At 37.2% G+C, this 21,528-nt stretch overlaps 1 protein-coding gene across 3 annotated transcripts; it reads right to left on the bottom strand.

The window, feature by feature from the left end:
• Positions 1 to 2,015: 2,015 nt before the first annotated feature.
• Positions 2,016 to 21,433, bottom strand: ATP5F1C (ATP synthase F1 subunit gamma). 3 transcript variants are annotated; one of them, XM_063100117.1, is made up of 10 exons: positions 21,323 to 21,411; positions 20,695 to 20,858; positions 13,298 to 13,332; positions 12,624 to 12,755; positions 8,899 to 9,103; positions 8,166 to 8,309; positions 7,975 to 8,039; positions 6,455 to 6,610; positions 5,869 to 5,965; positions 2,016 to 2,158 (listed from the first exon to the last, which is right to left on the bottom strand). In XM_063100117.1, exons 2-10 carry the CDS (start codon positions 20,724 to 20,726, stop codon positions 2,155 to 2,157), a joined length of 870 nt encoding a protein of 289 aa, XP_062956187.1. In that variant the 5' UTR covers positions 20,727 to 20,858; positions 21,323 to 21,411; the 3' UTR covers positions 2,016 to 2,154. The 3 variants fall into 3 exon arrangements, with proteins under 3 accessions (XP_062956187.1, XP_062956185.1, XP_062956186.1); XM_063100115.1 differs by lacking the exon at positions 20,695 to 20,858 and having other exon boundaries at positions 21,323 to 21,432; XM_063100116.1 differs by lacking the exons at positions 2,016 to 2,158; positions 20,695 to 20,858 and having other exon boundaries at positions 5,865 to 5,965; positions 21,323 to 21,433.
• Between the last annotated feature and the right edge of the window lie 95 nt (positions 21,434 to 21,528).

Below are 21,528 nucleotides of genomic sequence, written 5' to 3'. Positions count from 1 at the left end.
TATCCCATGTCACTACCATCCATTGGGCATTCCCTTATTTTATGGCACTATTTTTTTCCAGGGACACCTTGCACTTTCCCTAGACTTGGAAGGAGCCATCTCTCTGAGGGGCCCCGATTCTTCTTAAAGAGGAATAGTACCCAAATGTAGAACTAAGACGTGAGTGCTAGCTGACCTTCATTACTATAGGGGTAGCACTGCTTCAGAGGTCTTGTACTGGGCAGAACTAGAAAATACATATATTTTTAAAGTCCTGATGCCTCTGATTGAAATCTAAAACTACATATTCCAATCGTTTCCTCCTCCCATGTCACACTTGTATCTCCTGTCTCTCCCAAATTGAGAACCTAGGCTTCAGTAAGAGCAAAGATTTGCTTTATCTTGTAATGTCTTTGCCTGCTTTTAAGTGTTTGTTCTCGTTTCATGTGATTCATCCCAGTGGTTTTAATCATCAGCTACATAAAGATGACTCCTTAGTACAACACTGTACCTCACATTTTCCCGTGACGTCGTGCTAGTGTAGCTCACTGCCTACTGACTGTTGTCTGCTTGGATGCCCCACATACAGCTCAACACCACTGACCTTTGAGGGATGTTCAAAACTACACTCATCCTCACTCTATTCTTCGCTGGATGCTTCAGTTGGCAGGAACTATGTCTGTCTTATTCACGAATATGCAACATATATATCATAGTACCTAGCAAGTAGTCAGCACTCAAGAAAATGCCTTTTACAACAGTACATTTGCAATAGTCTATAGAGTGGATTAGAGCACAACTCTGTGGATATGTTAAAGACCAATGAACTGTACACTTTAAAAGGGCAAATTTTATGGCATATGAATTATATCTCAGTAAAAGCTGCTATTTTACAAGAGAATGATTAGAAATGAGTACAGCAGAGGCCAGGAAATGAGAACCTAATGCAAGAGGTGCAGATGGAATTGGAGAGTCGCTGCTTTCCCCCGGGCACTGAGAGGCCAACAACAAAGCAGACAATGCAGCAGGACATGAGGTCTGTAGTGTGCACTTACTTCTGGACAGCAGAGTTCTCACTCACTCCAAGAACCCTGATCCTGATCTTTCCGTCTTGGTAGATGATGACAAAAACCAAGAACAATATGGCAAAGCTGAAAACTGGGGTGGGCAGACCAGTGCTAGCAGAGAAGTCCCATGTGAGGACTAGTGAGCCCAACTTTAGCAACAGGGTCACTTTTTATTCAGTTGGTGCTGGCAGGAGCTCAGTGATTGCACAATATTTGAGTTTAACTTGGAGAATTTCTGATGATAATATTTCTGAAGGTGAAAAATGTTCCATATTGAAGCAGAGAGGTTCATAAACAGCAAATTACAGGAAACATGGTTGTCATAACAGAAACTCAATCCTAGAGTATTAAAATGAACTGACTTAGCACTTCAGATACTGATGATTTCAGGAAAGAGGATAGCAATTTATGTAATAAACCTTACTAATAAAAACATTTATCAAACTTAAGGATTTTATATTTTTAATATTTTTATATTTTTTAGAATTTACATATCACTTTTGTAATTAAAAACTAACATTTTGGCATGGCCTCCTGCTGTGTGGAATCAGCTCGGTCACCCAATCTTAAGTTACCTAAATGTAAATATCATACTTAAATGTTTGCATAGTGCTTGGAAAAGATATTTTAAAAATTTATTTAGAGTAAGCATATACCTGGAATTCTGTATCTATATATGTGAAATAGCAAATGCCTCCAGTAGCATTTTTACTTCATTTTGTTGACTGTTCTTTAAGGGTACAAAAGGATGGAAGCCTGGGCTGACACTGTGGCTTGTAGCCTTTCCTTCTGCCCTGACCCCAAAGAGCCTAGACCTTTTAAGGTGGCAGAGAGCTATAAAACCAGAAGCGCCTCTTAAATTACCATCTACTAAAAAATTTTAATAGCAGCATGTTAATATTTTTAAAATGTTTTAACATCATCTCATTTTGAAAACTATAACTATTCTTATATAAGAAAAGACAATGATTTTCTTATTGTAAGTTGTTTATTGTAAGATAATTTACAAATATCTTGCTGTCTTTAGTAATTCAAACAATGGACCAACAATTTCTTCTGCCAAAAACAGCAATACGCTAAAAACAAAATCAGCTGGCTGAATTTTCCTTCACCTGAAAAACGAAATACAGAACAAGTAAAAGTCAAACAATATTTTTTGGCAAAATAATGATGTTAAGAGATAATATGTATTTAAGTGGGGTATAAAGAACTGAATTTACATAATAAAATGTGACTCTATACCAGTGGTTCTCAAATTTTGGTCTGGGAAGCCTTTCCTAATAACATTATTTGCCTGTTTTAATCTTGTTCTCAAGAGCTTTGCTACATGACACATGACATCACAACAAAATGAATAGAGACAGAAGAATCTAGCTGTCTTCTGTGAAATCAGACACTAAGGAATCCTGAGACCATACAGTTTGAGAACCACCACTCTTCACCAACCTATATTTAATATCTCAAAATGATACTAATTCTCTACCCTTAAAGTTTACTTCCTTCTATTTTCTATGACCAACACATTTAACAGATGTTAAAAAAAAAAAAAAAAAAAAAGCCCACTATCATTGCCTAGGAGCTCCCATAATTTGGCTGCTTCTATATATCCACCAGCCAATCCAAATCTCTTAAAGAAGCAGTTTCGTTATTGCTAAGGTAGCTTCAATTATATCTGACTAGGTTTCTTTTCTGAAGAGGCATGGGAAGAGTGTGTAAACTTTACCTCTTTTCTGAGGATGAAACTTGATTTTCATTAATCCCTGGTTATTATATTAGAAGAAAAAGACAAACACAAAACAAGCAGGTCAAGAAGCAATTCATGCTAGTTAATCACATACAGTTTCCAACTAAACAAGTCCATTTATTTACTTGCTACCTTGAATATATCACATAAATACTTACCAAAATATCCCTTTAAAACAGATTCAATGATTGTTACAAAAAGTTATAGATTTCGATCTGGTTAGAAGCAATAAAAACATGTTCATGCAAGTAGGCGAGACTATGAACGTGTAATTTAAATAGAATAAAATATATTTAAAATTTCTAGGCTGGCAACTAATACTTGGCACCTCAAATATTATGGTTTATTCATGCTTTTAATTTTATTGCTAAATAGCCAAATGTGTTTACATTAAAGTGTTGAACCATAATAACTGATAGGTTACAGGGCATGCAAATACATTCAAATAAATAATACAAACTTGGGACTGTGCAGCTAACTTTTTATATAAGGATTTAGACTACCCTTACAGAAAGGGAAAATTTAGTAGTTAATTTCCAATTATCCAGATTTTTTTTCTAAATTCTCAGTTGTATATTCCAATCCATCTGTCCTTATTTCCCTAGATTTTGCTACTTTTAAGTCAGGTTCTCCACATTCCTAATTAAGAAAGAAGAGCCTGGTCCTCAGTTTTGCAGAAGTTGTATCCTCATAGTTCATACCTAACATTCCTTTCTCAGGTGCTAAAAAAAGAACTGTGGATTCTCTGGATCCCACAAAGCCCCCAAACCTTCAGAATGCAGTTCTTCCCCCAAGGGTTTCTCACACTTAACGGCCAAGAAGAAACCAGCTTAGCACTGGCATAGCACATACAGCAAGGAGGATAATAAACATAATTATTTAATCCTTGTATTAGTCCCCATGTCATAGATGACAACGCTGAGTGGCAGAGAGAGTACTTTAACCAAGTTTATCAAGTTAGACACCATGAGACTGTATTCTGTGATGCTAACAGAACACTGTATTCTGTGATGCTAACAGAACATTGGTGACCAGGCTGAGAGATGGGTTAGTCCTAACAGAGCCATGCTTAGAAAGTAAAATAAGGAAGAAGGATGCTTAGGATAGCAAAGCTGGTGGACCCAGCTAACAACTTATACAATAGTCTCTGTTGGCTCAATCAGTTTTATTTGTGTCTCTGGAATTCTGCCCAGTTCCTACCCTTGAAAGATAAGGACCAATTTAAATGTAACCTTAGTGATGTTTCCCTGATCCTTAAACACACATCCATTTCCCTGATTCTTAAACATGGATCCACATTTTCCCATGCCCAGTAAAATGTTATTTCTCTCTTTTTTGAACTTTCAGTTCTTAATACACATATAACATCTCTTTCATTCATTCAACAAACATTTACTGAGGAGATATGTACCAGGCGATGGGGACACAAAAGTGAATAAGACCTGGTCCCATCTTAGCCTCAGGGAGCACACAGACAAATAAAAAGGCAATTCCTGATAGGATGTTATAAGTGCCAAGATAAAGGGAAGCTCAGGATGGTACCTCGCTCAAACTCTGAAGGAGCGTGTTCTGGAGGAAAGGATTTTCCCAGCTCAGTTACAAAGGATAAACAGGAGTCAGATGAAGAATCAAGGGAACAAGGGGAAAAAATGGCACTTCAGGCAAAAGCACATGCCTCTCCTTGAAGGTGAGACAGAGCAAGATGTATTTGTAGACCTGGATGTAGACCCAGGTGGCTGAGGTTCAAGGAAGCGAGAAATGGTAATACTAAGATATTAGACCAGAAAGAGTGTTAGTGGCCAGAAAATAAAGAACCACATCTATAGAGCTAAACTGTTTCTGAAGGATCATTATTTAATAAAGAACGGATTCTATTATTTTCCTCATAATACCCTGACACAAAGATTGGCAAATTATTTCTGTGAAAGGCTACACAGTAAGTGTTTTAGGCTTTCTGGGCAACATACTGTATCTTTCTCTCTCCCTTTTTATAACCCTTATTTAAAAATGTAAAAACCGTTCTTAGCTCTGGGACACAGTTTGCTGACCCTGTTCTGCTGTAATTTCTTTTTTGGGGGAGGTTGGCTAGTACGGGGATCTGAACCCTCAGCCTTGGTGTTATAAGCACGCTTTACTGGGTGAGCAAACTGGCCAGCCTCCTGTAATTTCTCACTTAATGTCTGTCTTCCCTGTTAAGACTGGGAGCTCCCTGAGGGCAAATGCTGTTACAACCACATCCTTCATGTCTAGCACAGGGTCTGGCTACTTAGGAGGCACTTCTTTTTTAGGAGGCAAACATCTTTTTTAATTCAGGAGAGAAATGACAAGGATCTGTATAAAGTGGGCATAAAAAAGGGGACAGATTCAAGAGAAATTTAGAAGGTAAAACTTAGTCAACTTGGTAACAAATTAGTTAGAAGTAAGAAGGAACAAGTCAAAGATAACTCACCACACATTTTATCTTTCATCTGAGAATCACATCCTTAACTTGGCATTATACTTTGCACATAGTGGGTATTCAGCTTAATGTTTTGAATAAAATTCCCATGATGTTAACCTTTGTTTCACAAACACTAAAATATTTTGTCAACTAAGAAATTTTCTTAAGGAAAGCAGTAAACTATTTTATGGTACTGATGTAGAATACTTAATAATTAAAAAATTCCTGGACTCTACCACCATTTAATGGCTTACAGCTTTATGTAAAACCAAACCTGAAACCAATCCTATTAACTCAGTAAGCTTGGCTTGTAATTCTTTAAATTCAAAAGACAGATTTTATAAATAATACTGAATTACCACATCCTTATTCCAAATGCTTTTGGAAAAGTGAAAGCTAGCAATATACCAATCTCTCAACAGAAGAAAATAAGCCAGAATAGTTCAGCTGAAACAAACAGAATAAACCAGAAAGATCTCATTTTCACCAAATGTTTACATCCTAAGAATAAGGATACAGGATTCAACAGTGGATCATTTCAATTTTAACAGACAAAACAGAAGACTTTTAAGCAGTCAAAGGTTAAACCGGCAGACTAAGAAAAAACTCTTTGAAGGCAACAATCAACAATTACTTACAGAGCTGCAGCACCGGAGATAATTTCAATCAACTCTTTTGTGATGACAGCTTGGCGGGTGCGGTTGAACGTCAAAGTCAATTTGTCAATCATCTCAGCTACAAACAAAAAAGATTCAACAACAAAATCTAAAACTAGAAAAGAATAACTTGCTAACTAACTTCTATTGCATAATTTAAAAATAAGAGTTTCTATTTCTTTTTGGGTACCAAAATTGGCCTTTCAAAAGTTTATGAAGATATTTTTAGAGCTTCAAACCTACTACCTTTTATGTCACCAAACCTACTGCCTTGCAAGTTAAGATATTCTTCCCTGTAAGGCAGAGAACATTATGTTAACGTTTCTATGCTACTATGGGCAACAGACTCCTCTCAGCAATGATGTACCATATGCTCTTGTGTGCCCTTGCTGGCACTGTCCCTAGCATGTGCTCACACGCGCCCTCGCTGGCACTGTCCCTAGTGTGTGCTCACACGTGCCCTCGCTGGCACTGTCCCTAGTGTGTGCTCACACGTGCCCTTGCTGGCACTGTCCCTACCATGTGCTCACACACGCCCTCACTGGCACCGTCCCCAGTGAGTGCTTACAAGCGTTCTTGCTGGCGTTGTCCATAGCTGTCATCCTAGCACTCTGCTCACTGGTGGTAGACTCCTTCAGAGTGTAGTAGAGGATGTTGGCCAGATTGTATTCTTGGTAATTTTGTAGCACATCAGCATCAATATCATCATAGATACTCATGCTTTCTGTTAAAACAAGTGATGAATTTATTTGAAGTTATACAGAGCAAAGAATGATTTCACCAAAAGCAGCTTATTAGGATGAAATTCCTTTATAATTGCACAGCAGAAGTCATTTTAAGTTACATGAATCTGTTCCAATGGTTTCATCCATTTCTATGCTATAGATGATAGAATATTTTCAGCAAAATATGTATAAACAAAGCATTTGATATTCTACTTCAGAGGCTTAACTTAAAAATTAAGAAACTGGACTGGTAGGTTAGAGCATGGTGTTATAACAAGGTCAAGGGTTCGGATACTCGAACCAGCCAGCAGCCAAAAAGAACAACAACAACAACAAAAACTGACATTTAGAATAACTTAACTAAATTTCATGGTTATGAAGTCCTTTGGATAGCATCTAGCAGAGTGCGTGTTACAAAGTGCCTGTCACAAAGCCAGCAGGCATTTAATAAATGTTTTTTTCAATAAAAAAATTAATGAAAGAATTGAAACCAGTATAGTATAATACAATAACTCCAATTTAGCCATTTGATTCCTGGAGAAATATGAATGTGTCAATCTGGAAAATGATAAAGAGAAAATCTTTCTAAGCATATTAAAGATCAGGAGAACTAAAAGCTATATGAATTTTAGTTTTAATGTTCTAAAAATTTAGCAGCACATTTCAAAATTCATCAGCATAAAGTGTTGAAATAGTTCTACAACATTTCATCAAATTTAAGATTTAATTGAAAGAAAATTTAAGATGAATAAGAAAGAAAAAGCAGCCAATTAAAAGTGGCATTCCACTGGCTGGTAGAGGCATCCTAATTTTAGAGATTTTAAAAAGTAAAAACATGCACACCTCAGAATAGATGAAATATGGTATGTACAAGGGGAAAAGCCTTAGAAAAATAAAATCAGTTCCAGAATACTATTTCAAAGATGCTTCACTGAGCGATGACGACGATTATTCAAACAATAAAACAAGAGAATTGAGTGGGCCAATGTTAATTAAATTACTTATAAACACTGTTCAAATCTCTATTCTAGAGCTTCTGATTGTATTGTAGTTAGGTAGAGTTCCCACACATAGAATGCAAAGCCAGTTTCTAGCGAGGCTCTTCGGTCCTTGAGGGCAGAAAATCTAGTGATGGCCCTCAATAGATATTTATTTGTTTAATTAATGAAGGAATGGAGTGAGTCATCAAACAATAATTGGATTAAGGTATCACGGAAGTCACTAATAGACGGTGCTTCTTAGAAACAGCCTCACGTCATTCTGCTACAGTTTTAACAGGATGTCCTGACAAACACTATCTTCCTTTGTGTACAAGTCTCTCCATTCTACACACAAAAATACTTGTTACATAAAAACTACTTACCAGCACTTGCAATAGTATTAAGGGAAAAGATGGGCTTTTCTTCTGTTTTATAGGAGATGACAGACCTAGAAATGACAAAACCAAATGTAAATCTCAAAACAATTTTCAATCTGTAAAGTAGACATTTAGTTATTTTTAAATGAGCAAAAAAATATGAACATAAAAAAGCCTGACTTCTAAATTTTTCTTGCCTGAATTTATTAAAGATGATAGAGCCTTCATCAAATTCATATCCAGAATTTAATAATTCAAGGGCAATGACTGATGCATCTCCAAAAGTAGGGGGCTTTCTTCCCACTTCTTTGAATGTCACCAGGAACTGGTCAGAATGAGTCCTACAAGAAAACCAAGAAATCACATAAAATCATTTAATGGAATATTTCTGCAGAAAGAACACGGGCAACCAAGAAAAAACATTATCACCGTGGATCAAGGGTTTCCAGGGGGGTATGGATGGTGCTGGTGGTTCCCTAAGTTAAGTTTCTCCATACATTATCGTGATTATCACCCTTCAGCACCTGCAAAGAACTAAGGACTAAAAATTAGGCCTGTCTTGTTTTATATTCTCTTTGCCTTAATTTCTCTCCTTCCACTCCTAGTGAACTATTATTTATTTCTAACATATCCCGGCTGTGACAGCTCCTCAGATTGCCCATCAGGCTTAATGCCAATATCTTTTGGTATTCCCAAAATATTCAATTTATGGTTAGGATGAGGAGAAGCAAAAGAAAAGTAGAAAACAGGGGAAATATATATATCCCAATATATCCTGAAAAAAATAAAAACAAAACAAAAACCTCTCTGTGAGTAAACCAAAAAAAGTAACCAAAAAAGATACCTTGCTTAAATGAACTATCAAAGAAACTTCCATTTGTTTATTATGCTTGTACCCCTTTGAACATAAACTATATACATTTAAATTACCTGTAAAGTATGCCCCTGATTTTATCACCAATTCCAACAAGCATAACTTCTTTTCCAGCTGCTGTGAGCGTAGCCACCTCATTTTTCATCTGTTTAGCAACAGAGGAATGAATAGCACCACAAAGTCCTCGATCTGAGGACACACCAATAAGGAGGTGTTTCTTCCTGTCTTCAGGTGCCTTAATATCAGCTTTTTCATACAGAGCTTAAAAACAAAAGCAAGAACTTTTTATATGCAATTCACACTAAATATAGCAATAATCCCTTTACAAAAGAGCTGGCTGTTTTCAAAATATGCATTTAAATTTAGGAGGCACTTGACTAGTATAATATAAAGTACCTATGTACATGTATATACAACCAGGCTGACAACCATAAAAGCTTAAATCTCTATATAACAAAGATTCCTAAGGGTCCATTAATGGCCAATTTACCTTAAAAAAACTGTTGATGTTAAAATAATGAATGCCACTTTATTTTTGGCATTACTTTACCAACTTCACTTTGATGGTCTGGTCTTGCAAGAAGCAGAGGCCCAGAGGAGATTCAGGGGGATCAAAAGTGCACGGGTTTTACTAGGTGAAGTGCTTCTGAGAGAGAACAGTAAGGAAGTCAAAGAAGCCGACAGCACCATCACAGCATGATGCAAGCCTGTCTCGTGGGAAAGAGAGCAAGAAAGGCCAGGCAGTGACTTCCCAGACCAACGTCAGTTTAAGAAAAGTTCAGCAAGGCTGTCAGGGAACCCAAGTCACCCAAGAACAGGCCTGCCTTGGTCTCCTGCCTATGCTTGGTCACCGACTAGAAGCAGCCTTGCAAAGCATGACCTGGTCCAACACAGGGTAGATTCCAACAGTTACGCTACCCTCAGTTGCAAGGCTCATCTCCACAACTGCCACATTCACCCACTTCAACCAATTCCAGCTACTTCCTTTTCCAGTATAGGGCAGTGGATTCTCAAATTCCAATACTGAGTACTCCACACAAAAAAGCAGAGAGAAGTAAATACTCAACTCCTAAGTTCTGGGGAATGGGAGAATACTTCTTTTATGTCTCTTTTCATATTTTATACTATAGAGCATAAAATGCCTGCTTTAAAATTTTAAATATTTAAAATGATTAGCCATTTAATAGATATTATTTATTAATATTGATATTATCTATATTAATAGATACTTTGTAGTTAGTACCTTTTTAGTTTAAGGGGCTTAGAAGCTGATTGGCAGCCTTGATATATTTTTAATATTGGATTAAATACTCTACAAATACTCTAATTGGATATCCAAGCCAGTTTCTTCTTTGTTATAATGACTATTTTCATGATTATATACCTTTTGGGGGGAACAAATGTATTATACTTAGTCATATCAGCAAGAAAGGTAGATAGTGAAATGACTTTCCCTTTTTCATATAAATAAGGGGGAGAGTGATTTTTTTAAAGAACTCTTCTTTCCCAAAGTTGACCGGCCATAGTTTTAGACTGAGTAACTTAGTGAGGAAATCTAGTATTTAGCAGACTATGTAGAGATGCATTATTAAGTCCCCACTATACCGTACATTCTACATATGTTAGATATCCAGAGATGTAAATATGAATAAGATATAGTCCTATATAAACTGAAAATTAGTCCTACTCTTGGCTAGACTTTAGAGTTAACTATTACTGAGCCATGAACTATGTGCTTCATTTCTGCTAGGCAGAGACTGTGACTCATGAGAGCAAATACCTGGGCATGACAAGGACAGCTAAACCTGACCTATCAACTCTGTTAGGTGAAACTCAATACGGCACTTTTAAAGCAAGGAGCCTTTTCAACTGAGGCCTACTGCTCTATAATTTCCCCACATAAAATTTTCTTTAGCAGTATAAGTGTACATTTAAACAGTTATGAAAGAGCACAAGAAAATTATTGCACAAGGCAGTTCTAAATCCAATATGTAGATATATTATTACAGAAATATGATAATACACAGATAACACACAGATATATTATCTTCAATTTGGAAATAAGCCACCTATGCTGACATTTAAACATTCCACTCATGTATTCTGTTGCTGCTAAGATCCATCTTTAGTCCTCATTCACTTGTACATTTACTGAGCACCTACTGTGAGTCGGGCATTGTTCTCAGTGCTGGGGATACTGGAATGAAGCTTATACTCCAGTGGGGGAGTTGAATAATAAAACAAGTAAACAAGGACACAATGTGTCAGGTAATGACATGTATGAGAAAGAAAAAACGAGGCATAATCCAAGTACATGAAATGACGAAAGGAGATGTCACTTGGGACAATGTGGTTTGAGAAGGCCTCTGGAGGAGGTGGATTTGAGTGGCAACTTGAACAAAGTGAGGGTCAGTAACATTCTGAACAGAGGATAAACAGCAGCAGCGTGGGAGGGAAGGTGTGGCAGTCAGGAAGAGAGTCATATAAAGACTTGGAGGCCACAGCAACAATTGTATTCTAATTGGAAAGAAGTTTGGGACAGAGGGTAGCATGATCTGATTCATGACTTAAAAAGGATCATTCTGGATGCAGGGTGGAGATAAGACTGTGGGGCAAGAGCTGAAGCAAGGACATTGTATGGCCACAAGAGACCCAGCAGCAGTGACTGAAGTACTTAACGCAAAAATATTCCTCTGGGAAGATATGAGCCCGCAACTTAAAATCTGAATTGCCTTGAGTTGAGATTATTAAGGTTGAGTGACAGATAAATGGGGGCCTATTGTATGAAGTTCTTTACTTTCAAATCTGCATAAATTTCCTGTAAGTTAAAAATTCTTTTAGGTAGCCTTAATTCAGTATGGGACAGAGTGATAATGGAAGACTAAGAGAGAGAATGTAATTACAGGTTAAAATGGCCAGCTCTTCACTATTTTGCTTCTGTCCAAGACAAGTTCATAATCAAATAAGTATAAAACCATCTAAAAACAAACATAAATTCTTTTTTTAAAACAACCATGTCACTGCTCTTCTCTATTAAAAAGACTAATTGAGAATGGATTACATAATATTGTAAAGGAAAAATATCTTCATGCATTTGAAAGGATAATAATAATGATAAAGTATCTTTAAAATGATGGGTTTTAACACAGCAGAGTGGCGCAGCGGAAGCGTGCTGGGCCCATAAAATGATGGGTTTTAGTTGTTTTTCCTGCTTCCACATCATTCATATTTTCAAAACACCATCACGAGTCATACCCATGACCACTCAGGCAAACTGCGCAGTGTAGGTCATTACCTCCCCAACCCGAAGTCCTAAAATATCACATCACAAGGTAACAGGATGAAATCATGCATCTGCATCTAACGCACTGTTTCCAAGTTCTTTTGATGGCATATTTAATAAACCAAGAAAAATTTCATATTTTTAGAGTTAATATGGTGGTTAATAAGTATGCAGGCTTTGATGCCAAACCACACAGGTTCAAACAGAGGTCTTCTTGTTCCTTTATATGTGATCTTGGGCAAGTTACTTAACTTCATCTGGAAAGCAGGGACTACCCTTGCAGGGTTGCTATGAGTACATGTACAGCAAATGTGCCATACTGGCCAACCACCCAAGGAAAATAGAAATTAAAAAAATAAAGTGAATGTACATAAAAAAATGAGTACATGTGAAGGACTCAGAATAGGCATTGCACCACGGTAGGCACTGCACAGGAGTCATCAGTAATCCACACATTAAATAGTTCTTTCTAATTTGTGAGTTACACTCTTCTCTTACCCAAAGATCCTATTCCATACACTCGAGCCGGTTTCAGGTCCCTCTCAGCTCGGGCATATTTTGCTGCTGCTACCATTTTCATAGACTTGGTAATTTTCTGGATATTTTTGATTGACTTTAGACGCCTGGTAACTGATAAATAGAAGTGCTGTGTTAAGACACAGGGAGTTACAGTACAATTTCATTTGTGAATTTATGAGATATTTTTCTAAAATAAGGTGAAATAATAAGCACTTAGACCATAAACAGCAATGCTAAACAAGTCTTAGTGTTAGAATTCGTACTAATAAAAGAAGGGCAGGATTAGCTGCTACTTAGGACAAGCAAAAGGCAACACATGAGAACAGTATATTATCCACTGAAAACATTAAATGGCACTGAAAATAACTTTAAACACATATTCCATAACTATACATACACACACACATGCACACAAATAGTTTTTTCTAGTTACCATACTACAGACAATAGAATCAGAGCAAAACTTTCTCACATGTCACCTCATACCAGTCCTTTATAAAACAAGTCTAATGTCCCACACATACAATATAGACTCATTTTGTCAATTTTGATCAAATATACAAAGGGCTAAAGCAGTATACATTAAGAAGTATTTTTATTTGTCAAAATTTGTTTTTTCTTAATTCACATATTAAGACAAACAACATACTTACTATCTTTCAAAGTTGCCATATTTCGAACTTGGATCCTGAGAATAAAGGTTTTAAAAGTATTTCAGTTTTTTGTAAAATAGCCCCATTACACAAGAAAAACTTTCAAAGTTAATATATTTATTTTAAAAATACCAGATAAAGAAACAATCTATCAAATACAGGCCTCTAAATGTGTTATGAATAAACATTTATATATTAAAATTCCTTAACATTGATACCAAACCCTGTATCAAAGGCCTTGTCTTATTTGACCTAACTGACACAAACCTCCTGCTGAAGTCACAGTAGCATTCACATCTGCTCTGTTCCCACGTCTATAACTTTGCCTATATTGTTTACATGACAGAAAAGTCCTTCCCCTTGCTAGGGTGTCCAACTATACTTAAAATCAAGGTCAGCCACCTCTAAAGAGCAACCCTTGACTTCCTAAGTTCACAGCAATCTTTTCAAATAACAGTCCATTATATAGTCTAACATGACCACATGTGTGAAAGTACAGTTGATTTAAACTGATTCTTAACTTTTTCAATTCAATTTGATAAACATTTACTAAGCTGCTTCTACATTCCAGGCACTGTGAATAGGACATGGTTTCTGACCACAAGAAACATTTTATTATCTCATAAACAAAATTCATGAAAACTTAGATTTACGAAAAATTTAATTAAATCTAGACTTTAAAATTAATGTGCTAATGCACAAAAGACAAAATGGTTAGACAAATGAAATCTTAATGGGGAAGAAAACATACTATGAAATATTATCTTTTGGCCTTTGAATTCATACAAAGTACCTGTGTTGGCAGGCAAAGCTGCATGGGAGAATTGAAGAATCAGTAAATTTTTGTACAAAGGAGGGCCTAAGGAAGGCCCTCCTGGCAACAGGATACAGTTTTGAAAGAGGATGTCATGTTCAGGGAACAGTGAGAAATGGTAAAGGCGAAGCTGGAGACATGGGTTGGGCTTGAATATTGTTCTAAATATTTAATATGTTAAAATACTAAAACATAGATCAGTTCACACATTATTTTGTAGGTGGTAGGGAAATGATGAATGTTTATAAGCCCACAATCAGTTTGGTTTTTCAGTAAAGTATCTCAGCTGGCAGAGACAAGCACAACATGATGCTGGACTGCTGATGAACACTGAAGACTTGCTGACATGGCTGCTGCAGCTCCTGGACAAGACACCACAAAACCTGGAATAAGGTGCCAGCAAATCAACAGGACACTTGATTTGATACCAAATTCTCCTTGGAAAGAACAGTAAGAATAACCCAAAGTTTCTAATTTAATGACCTGAGAGGATGGTGCTGTCATAATCAAGATAGAAAAACTAGGTGGGGATGAGTACAATATAGTTCAAAAGTCCAGGGGGCTAGATGAAAATGTCCAACAGGCCTGGGAATCAAGAGAGGTTTTGAGAGTTGAGATACAGATTTGAAAATTATCAGTAGAAATAGTAATTGATACAGGGAAAACAAGGGGGGGGGGAGTAGATTTAGAAGAAAAAGGAACACTTTCTAATGCTATGAAGCCAGCATTAACCCAACACCAAAACCTGATAAAGACATTATAAGAAATGAAAAGTAGATGCAAAAATCTTCAAAAATGTACTAGCAAATCAAATTTAACATATTAAAAAGAATTGCAAACCACGACCAAGTGGGATTTATTCTGGGCATGCAAAACTGGTACAATATTCAAAAAATCAAATAATACAATCACATCAACAAGCTAAAGAAGAGAACTTATACAATCAATAGATGCAGAAAAAGCATCTGACAAAATCTAACACGCATTCACGATAAAGTCTCTCAGCAAATTAGGAATAAAAGAGAACTTCCTCAACCTGATAAACAACATCCACCAATAAAACCTATAGTTTACTGCTGAGAAACCAGAAGCTCTCTCCCTAAGATCAGTGCTATGGCTTCAATGTTTGTCCCTTCCAAAACTCATGTTGAAGCTTAATCCCTAAGGTAACAGTGTTAAGAGGTGGGGCCTTTAAGAGGTGATTGAGTATTAATCCATTCACGGACCAATGGGTTATTACAGGGCAGTGTTAGTTATCGTTAATAGTGGGTCTATTACAACAGCCAATTTGGCTCTCCCTCTTGCCCCATGCCACCTTGGAACTCTTCAGAGTCCCCACCAGCAAGAAGACCCTTACCAGATACAGCCCTTTGATCTTGGACTTCCCATCCTCCAGAACTGTAAGAAATAAATTGCTTTTCTTTATAAATTACCCAGTCCCAGGTATTCAGTTACAGCAAAAGAAAAGGGACTAAGTCAATCGGGAAAAAGACAAGGACGTCACCAATGACCACTCTTATTCAACATCATACTGGAAGTCTTAAGTAGTGCAGTAAGTCAAGAAAAGGAAGTAAAAGGTGTATAGATTGGAAAGGAAGAAGTAAAACTGTCTTTGTTCATAGATGACATGACTGACTACATAAAAAAATCCTAAGTAATCATTAAAAAAATATCCTAGAACCAATAAGCAATTATAGAAAGGTGGCAGGATATAAGTTAATGTATATAAAAGTTAACTGCTTTCCTATATAACAGCTACGAACAATTGGAGTTTAAAGTTTAAAAAAACCCATAGACATTTACACACTTAAAATTGGTTAAAATGGTAAATTTTGTTATGTGTATTTTACAATTTAAAAAAGTGCTAAAATAAAGACTTAGTATGGATGGATACAAGATATATATGAGGAAAACTACAAAACTCTGATGAAAGAAATCAAAGATCCAAATAAATGGGGATTCCATATTCATTGCTAAGATGTCAATCCTTCCCAACTTGATCTATAGATGCAACACAATTCCAATCCAAATCTCAGCAAGTTACTTTGTGAATATCAATGATTTTAATTTATATGGAAAGGCAAAAGACCCAGAATAGCCACACAGTACTGAAGAAGAACAAAGTCAGAGGACTGACACTACCTGACTTCAAGACTTACTACAGGTTGAGCACCCCCAATCTGAAAATTTGAAATGCTCCAAAATCTGAAACTTTTTTTGAGTGCTTACACGATGCTCAAGGGCAAATGCTCTTTGGAGCATTTTGGATTTCATATTTTTGGGTTAAGGATGCTCAACCAGTTAAGTACCTGCAAATATCCCCAAATCTGAAAAAAATCTAAAATTTGAAATACTGCTGGTCCCAAGCATTTCAGATAACAACACAGCTCTTGTGTAAAGTTATAGTAATTAAGACAGCATGGTACTGTGAAAGAATGGACAAGAAGGAACAACAGAACAGAATAGACAGCCCAGAAAAATATCCACACTAATAGTCAACTAATTTTTGACAAAGGAGCAAAGGACAATTCAATGGAGAAAGAATACTCTTTTCAACAAATGGTGCTGGAACAAGTGGACATCCACATTCAAAAATATTAATCTAGACAATGACCCTACATCTTTCACAAAAATTAACTCAAAATGGATCATAGACCTACATGTAAAACACAAAACTATTCCACAGGAGAAAATCTAGGTGCCTTGGGTTTGGCAATGAGTTTTAGCTACAACAACAGAAGCATGATCTATGACAGAAAAAAATTGATGTTAGACTTCCCTGAAATTAAAAACTTCTGCTCTGTGAAAAACACTGTTAAGAGGATGAAAAGACAAGCCAGACTGTGAGAAAGTATTTGCAGAACACATCTCTGATAAAGGACTTGTATGCAAAATGTACAACTCTTAAATAGACGATAAGAAAACAAGTCACCCAAATAAAAAATGAGCAAAAGATCTGGACACCTCACCAAAGAAGATATACAGATAGCAAATAAGAATATAACATGCTCAGTATCATGTTATTAGGGAACCACAAATTAAAATAATGAAATACTACAGGATTGTATAAAATCCAAAAAACTGACACCACCAAATGGTGATGAGGATATGGAGCAACAGGAACACTCCTAGACTGCTGGTGGGAATGTAACATAGTACAGCCACTTTGGAAGATGGTTTGAAAGTTTCTTACAAAGCTAAACATAGTCTTAATATATGATCCAGCAATCATGCTCCTATATATTTACCCAATTGAGCTGATAACTTAGGTCCATATAAAACCTGCACACAGTGTTTATGGCAGTTTTATTCATGATCTCCAAAAACTGGAAGCAACAAAGATGTCCTTCAATATGTCAACAAATGGATGACCTACCTCTTGTATATCCATGCAATGGAGTATTATTCAGTAATAAAAACAAATGAGCTCTCAAGCTACGAAAAGACATGGACAAACCATAAATGCATATTGCAAAGTGAAAGGACACAGTCTGAAAAAGGCTATCTATATATGATTCTAACTATATGATATGCCAGAAAAGACAAGATTATAGCAACAGTAAAGAGATAAGCGGTTACCAGGGTTTTGGAGAGAGTGGAGGAAGAATTTTAGGGCAGTGAAACTACTCTGTATGATACTGTATATTGTAATGGTGGATATATGTCATTATGCACTTGTCAAAACCCATAGAACTGTATAGAAAAAGAATGAACTTTAATGAAACTATGGAGTATAGTTAATAATAAGGCAACAATACTGGTTCATTAATTGTAGCACATATACCACCTTAGTGTAAGATGTTAATAATAGGTGGTGGACAGGCATATGGAACTCTCTGTACTAAATGTTCAATATTTTATAAATCTAAAAGTGTACTAAAAAATAAAGTATAATTAATAATTTACAGTCTATAACTTTAAAAAATGCAGGTAATGAAATGATGCATGTTATATAATCTAATTTTTGTGATTATGTGTTTACGTGCATAAAGTAAGTCTGGAAGGTCATAATCAAAAGTTATTTTAAAAAATCTCTTGACTTATCTAGCTTAAGACTGGTATTACTCAGCCATAGAGAAAGAAAAATAAAGGAAATAGGAAAAGTGGAAGGAGACTATATGGAAAATATTAAGTCTGGTTGTAAGCATGGATCTACGGAGAATAAAACCAATTGGATTACCATGATCTGCTGTGATCATACAGCATTGTTAGAACAGCTGACAAGGCAGTGGGGCAGGGAGACAGGCATGATTCATCATTCAAAGAAATTAAAGTTTGAGATATTTTTAAGGAGTATATAATGCTTTATAATGTAAAAACTAAGAAAGCAGCAGCATCAGCAAATTCTCAACGAAAAGAAAATTAGGAAATACTTTTAATTCTGATGTTGAATGCCTGCGTAAAAATCCGTCACCTGCCTCTCCACCAAAAAATGACTCCCTCACACTTCTGCTGCCTCCATCCATCACTGCATTTTCTTTTCCTCCTTTGGCAAGGCCAGTAAACCTTCTTACATTATAGTTTATGCAGAAACTGTATTTACAAACTAGTTTTCATTTTTCAGTTGATATATTTGGATCCACACCAGCATTTCTCCCACTGTCCTACGTTCTTCACAAATACTAATTTAATCCTCACACTAACCCAATGAATTGTGTACTATTATTACCTCAATTTAACACATGAGGAACCTGTGGCCACACAGCCCAGTGAGTGGCAGATTCAGGATTCAAATCCCAGCCTTCTGGCTCCAGAGTCCATCTCATACCAACACTCAGCTGCCTCACAATTTTTACATTTCCCAGTAAATATCTGCTCTCATGGTCTCAGATGACAAACTGCCTTTTCTCTACTGAAATGTCATCTCTCTTCCGACCAATGTAAATATTTTATTTACGATCATTGATATCCTGTTATAAAACAGTTCCATTTTAGGGAATGTTGAATACTAAGGAAATAGAAATGTATTTCCCCCAAACTTGAAGACAGTAAAAATCAGGGACTCTTCTTCACAAATTTCTTCTTGTCTTAAATGCTACTTAAAAAAAAAAAAAGTTTTAATTTCCAAAAAGTTAGGATATTTTGCTGATATTCTAATCAACTATTGGTAACTTCACCATGATTTTAATTAAGCCTAATGTTTAGTTTACATTAGTATGCTAACCTTTCATACATATCAAAATAAAAACTATAAATAACAAACTGCAACTTTTAGAAGCCTTGAATGATCAGAACTGAGGAGATGTCTCTTTACCGTTCTGTGAAAGGTATTTATCTCCCAAATGAATTCTGTGGAGTGTGAAACATTAAGATGGTTTTAGTTTCTGAATTCAAAAGGCAATTACAATTAATGGGAAGAGAAAGGGCAGAAGAGGTGGGAAAGACATTAGGCACCAAGAGTCATGGAATATATGAAAAGGAAGAGGACAGAATATGCTTTCCATAGTGAACACCGATGTTTGATGAATATCCATAACGCCCGATTTAAAACCAACATTCCAAAGGGATTAGAGTCAGCACTACGACCTTTATTTGCAAACTGAGGTTCCAATTTAGGCTTCTAGGAGTTGTTTCAGACTGAGAGCTCTTATTTTAAATGATCCTTTATCAAAAGATCTTTAAATGATCTTACAAGTGTTTTTTAAAAAGTTATCCCTAAGATTTTATGTAAAATATTTGTCTTTGTTTCAGAAACTTTCCATTTTTTAAAGATCAACTTGGATACTATTTAAGGTTCTAAAAATACTGACAGATAACATTTATGCACAACAAGATGGGATGGGTGGAAGGAGAGGTGACATCTGCTGAATGCCACTGCACACCAGGACTATCCCAGGTAGCTCACTGAGACCCTATCTATTTGCTTGCCACCACATTTTAGCACTTACCATAGTGACAACTGGTGTAGGGCAGGCATTCAGTAAACGTCTGCTGAGTGGTTAACAAATAGGACAATCTACACAACTGTCACTACAGTGACTTCTTAATTCCCATGAATATCCTTTTTCAATATTAGTTAAAAAAAATCTGACTTCCAAGGCCAATCCACCAAAAATTTTATGTAGGTAATTCACATCAGATTTAATCATCTCATTATTCTGAAAATCTCTGCTATAGATTCTTTGTTTAATGAAAAACGTCTCTATTTCAATTAATACTTTATAGTCCCTTACAGTAAATTAGGCTACAAAAACCTAGTTTAGTGCTGCAGCTCCTTAGAAATCCCCCATACTGTAAAACCAGAGAATTGCTACGACTCAGCATACAACACCCTTTTGCACTGTCTGAAATTCTGCCAGACTGTCCAGCTTCGAAACATTTCATCCTATTATACAAACCATCTTTTATCTGACCATTCCTAGGCCTTCTAATATACATCCTCTCCCGTCCCCCGAACTAATGTTTAAAATCCTCTAAACTTGTAGCACCCTTCACCTGCATGGCAGTTAACAAATGCCACTTAAAGCACACCTATCTCCTCCTCCTCAGAGCGTTGGGACAATTTCATGACCTTGCAGGTTACTGTTTCAGCATACTGGTTTCAGGATAGTGCTAGGTGTCTTTCCCTTCCCCTCCAACAGACCTTTCAGGTCCCTTCTGCACCGAGACGACCATGAGTCCACGAGGGCACTTATTTTGTTCTCCTCCGTGTCTTCAGCACCCAGCAAAGCGCCTGCTACACACAGGTGCTTGATGAACGTGCTCACCGAATCGATCACATCTTAAAGTGTATCTCTCTGCCCAGCACTAGAGGGTTTCAAAAGGCGTCAAGGACACAGCACGACGTAACCTTCCCCTAGGCTTTTCCTTAGGCCCCCCCGTCACCTTACGGGCCCTGTAAAGACTCCCCGAGAGTGGGTGCCTGGCTCGTAACAGCAGCTCAGCAAGTATTTATTGGATGAATGAATTCAAGACCACCCCGACAGTAATCCGGCTTAGTCTCAGTCCTGAGGCCCCATATGACCCCTCCAGCCTCAGGGTACGTGGCGTGACCTTGCTCCGTGTGCCCCGGCTTCGGCCTCTTCGCGCCCCTCCGCTTCAGGGCCGCTTCCTGCAGCCCCAGCCGCCAGGGGCCTCTGTCGGGCAGGGGGGGCCTACCCCGACCCTGCGACCCCGGGTCCGTCCGAAACCCCCCCACCCGTCCTCCACCCCATCTGACCGAGCTCTTCCATCCCTCGCAATCCTCCCGACTCTCCCGCAAACTCCCCTACCATTGCGGCTGCAAGGCCCAGGCAGAGAGCCCAGCGACGCCCGCCCGAGAGAACATGGTGGCCCCAGCTCTGCTGAAGGTCGGTCAGACAGCCCTCATCGCACATGCGCGGAAGCTTCCCAATGCGCCCCACCCACTTCGCTTGTTCGCGCCAAACCGAGGGAAGTATCGCGAGCGTTGGGGCCGGCCCTTCCGAGGCCCGACCTT

The sequence above is a fragment of the Cynocephalus volans genome, chromosome 6 (genome assembly GCF_027409185.1).
Source record: "Cynocephalus volans isolate mCynVol1 chromosome 6, mCynVol1.pri, whole genome shotgun sequence".
NCBI classification, from domain to species: Eukaryota; Metazoa; Chordata; class Mammalia; order Dermoptera; family Cynocephalidae; genus Cynocephalus; species Cynocephalus volans.
The sequence above is the reverse complement of the archived record's forward strand: the minus strand, read 5'-3'. Positions and strand labels throughout refer to the sequence as shown.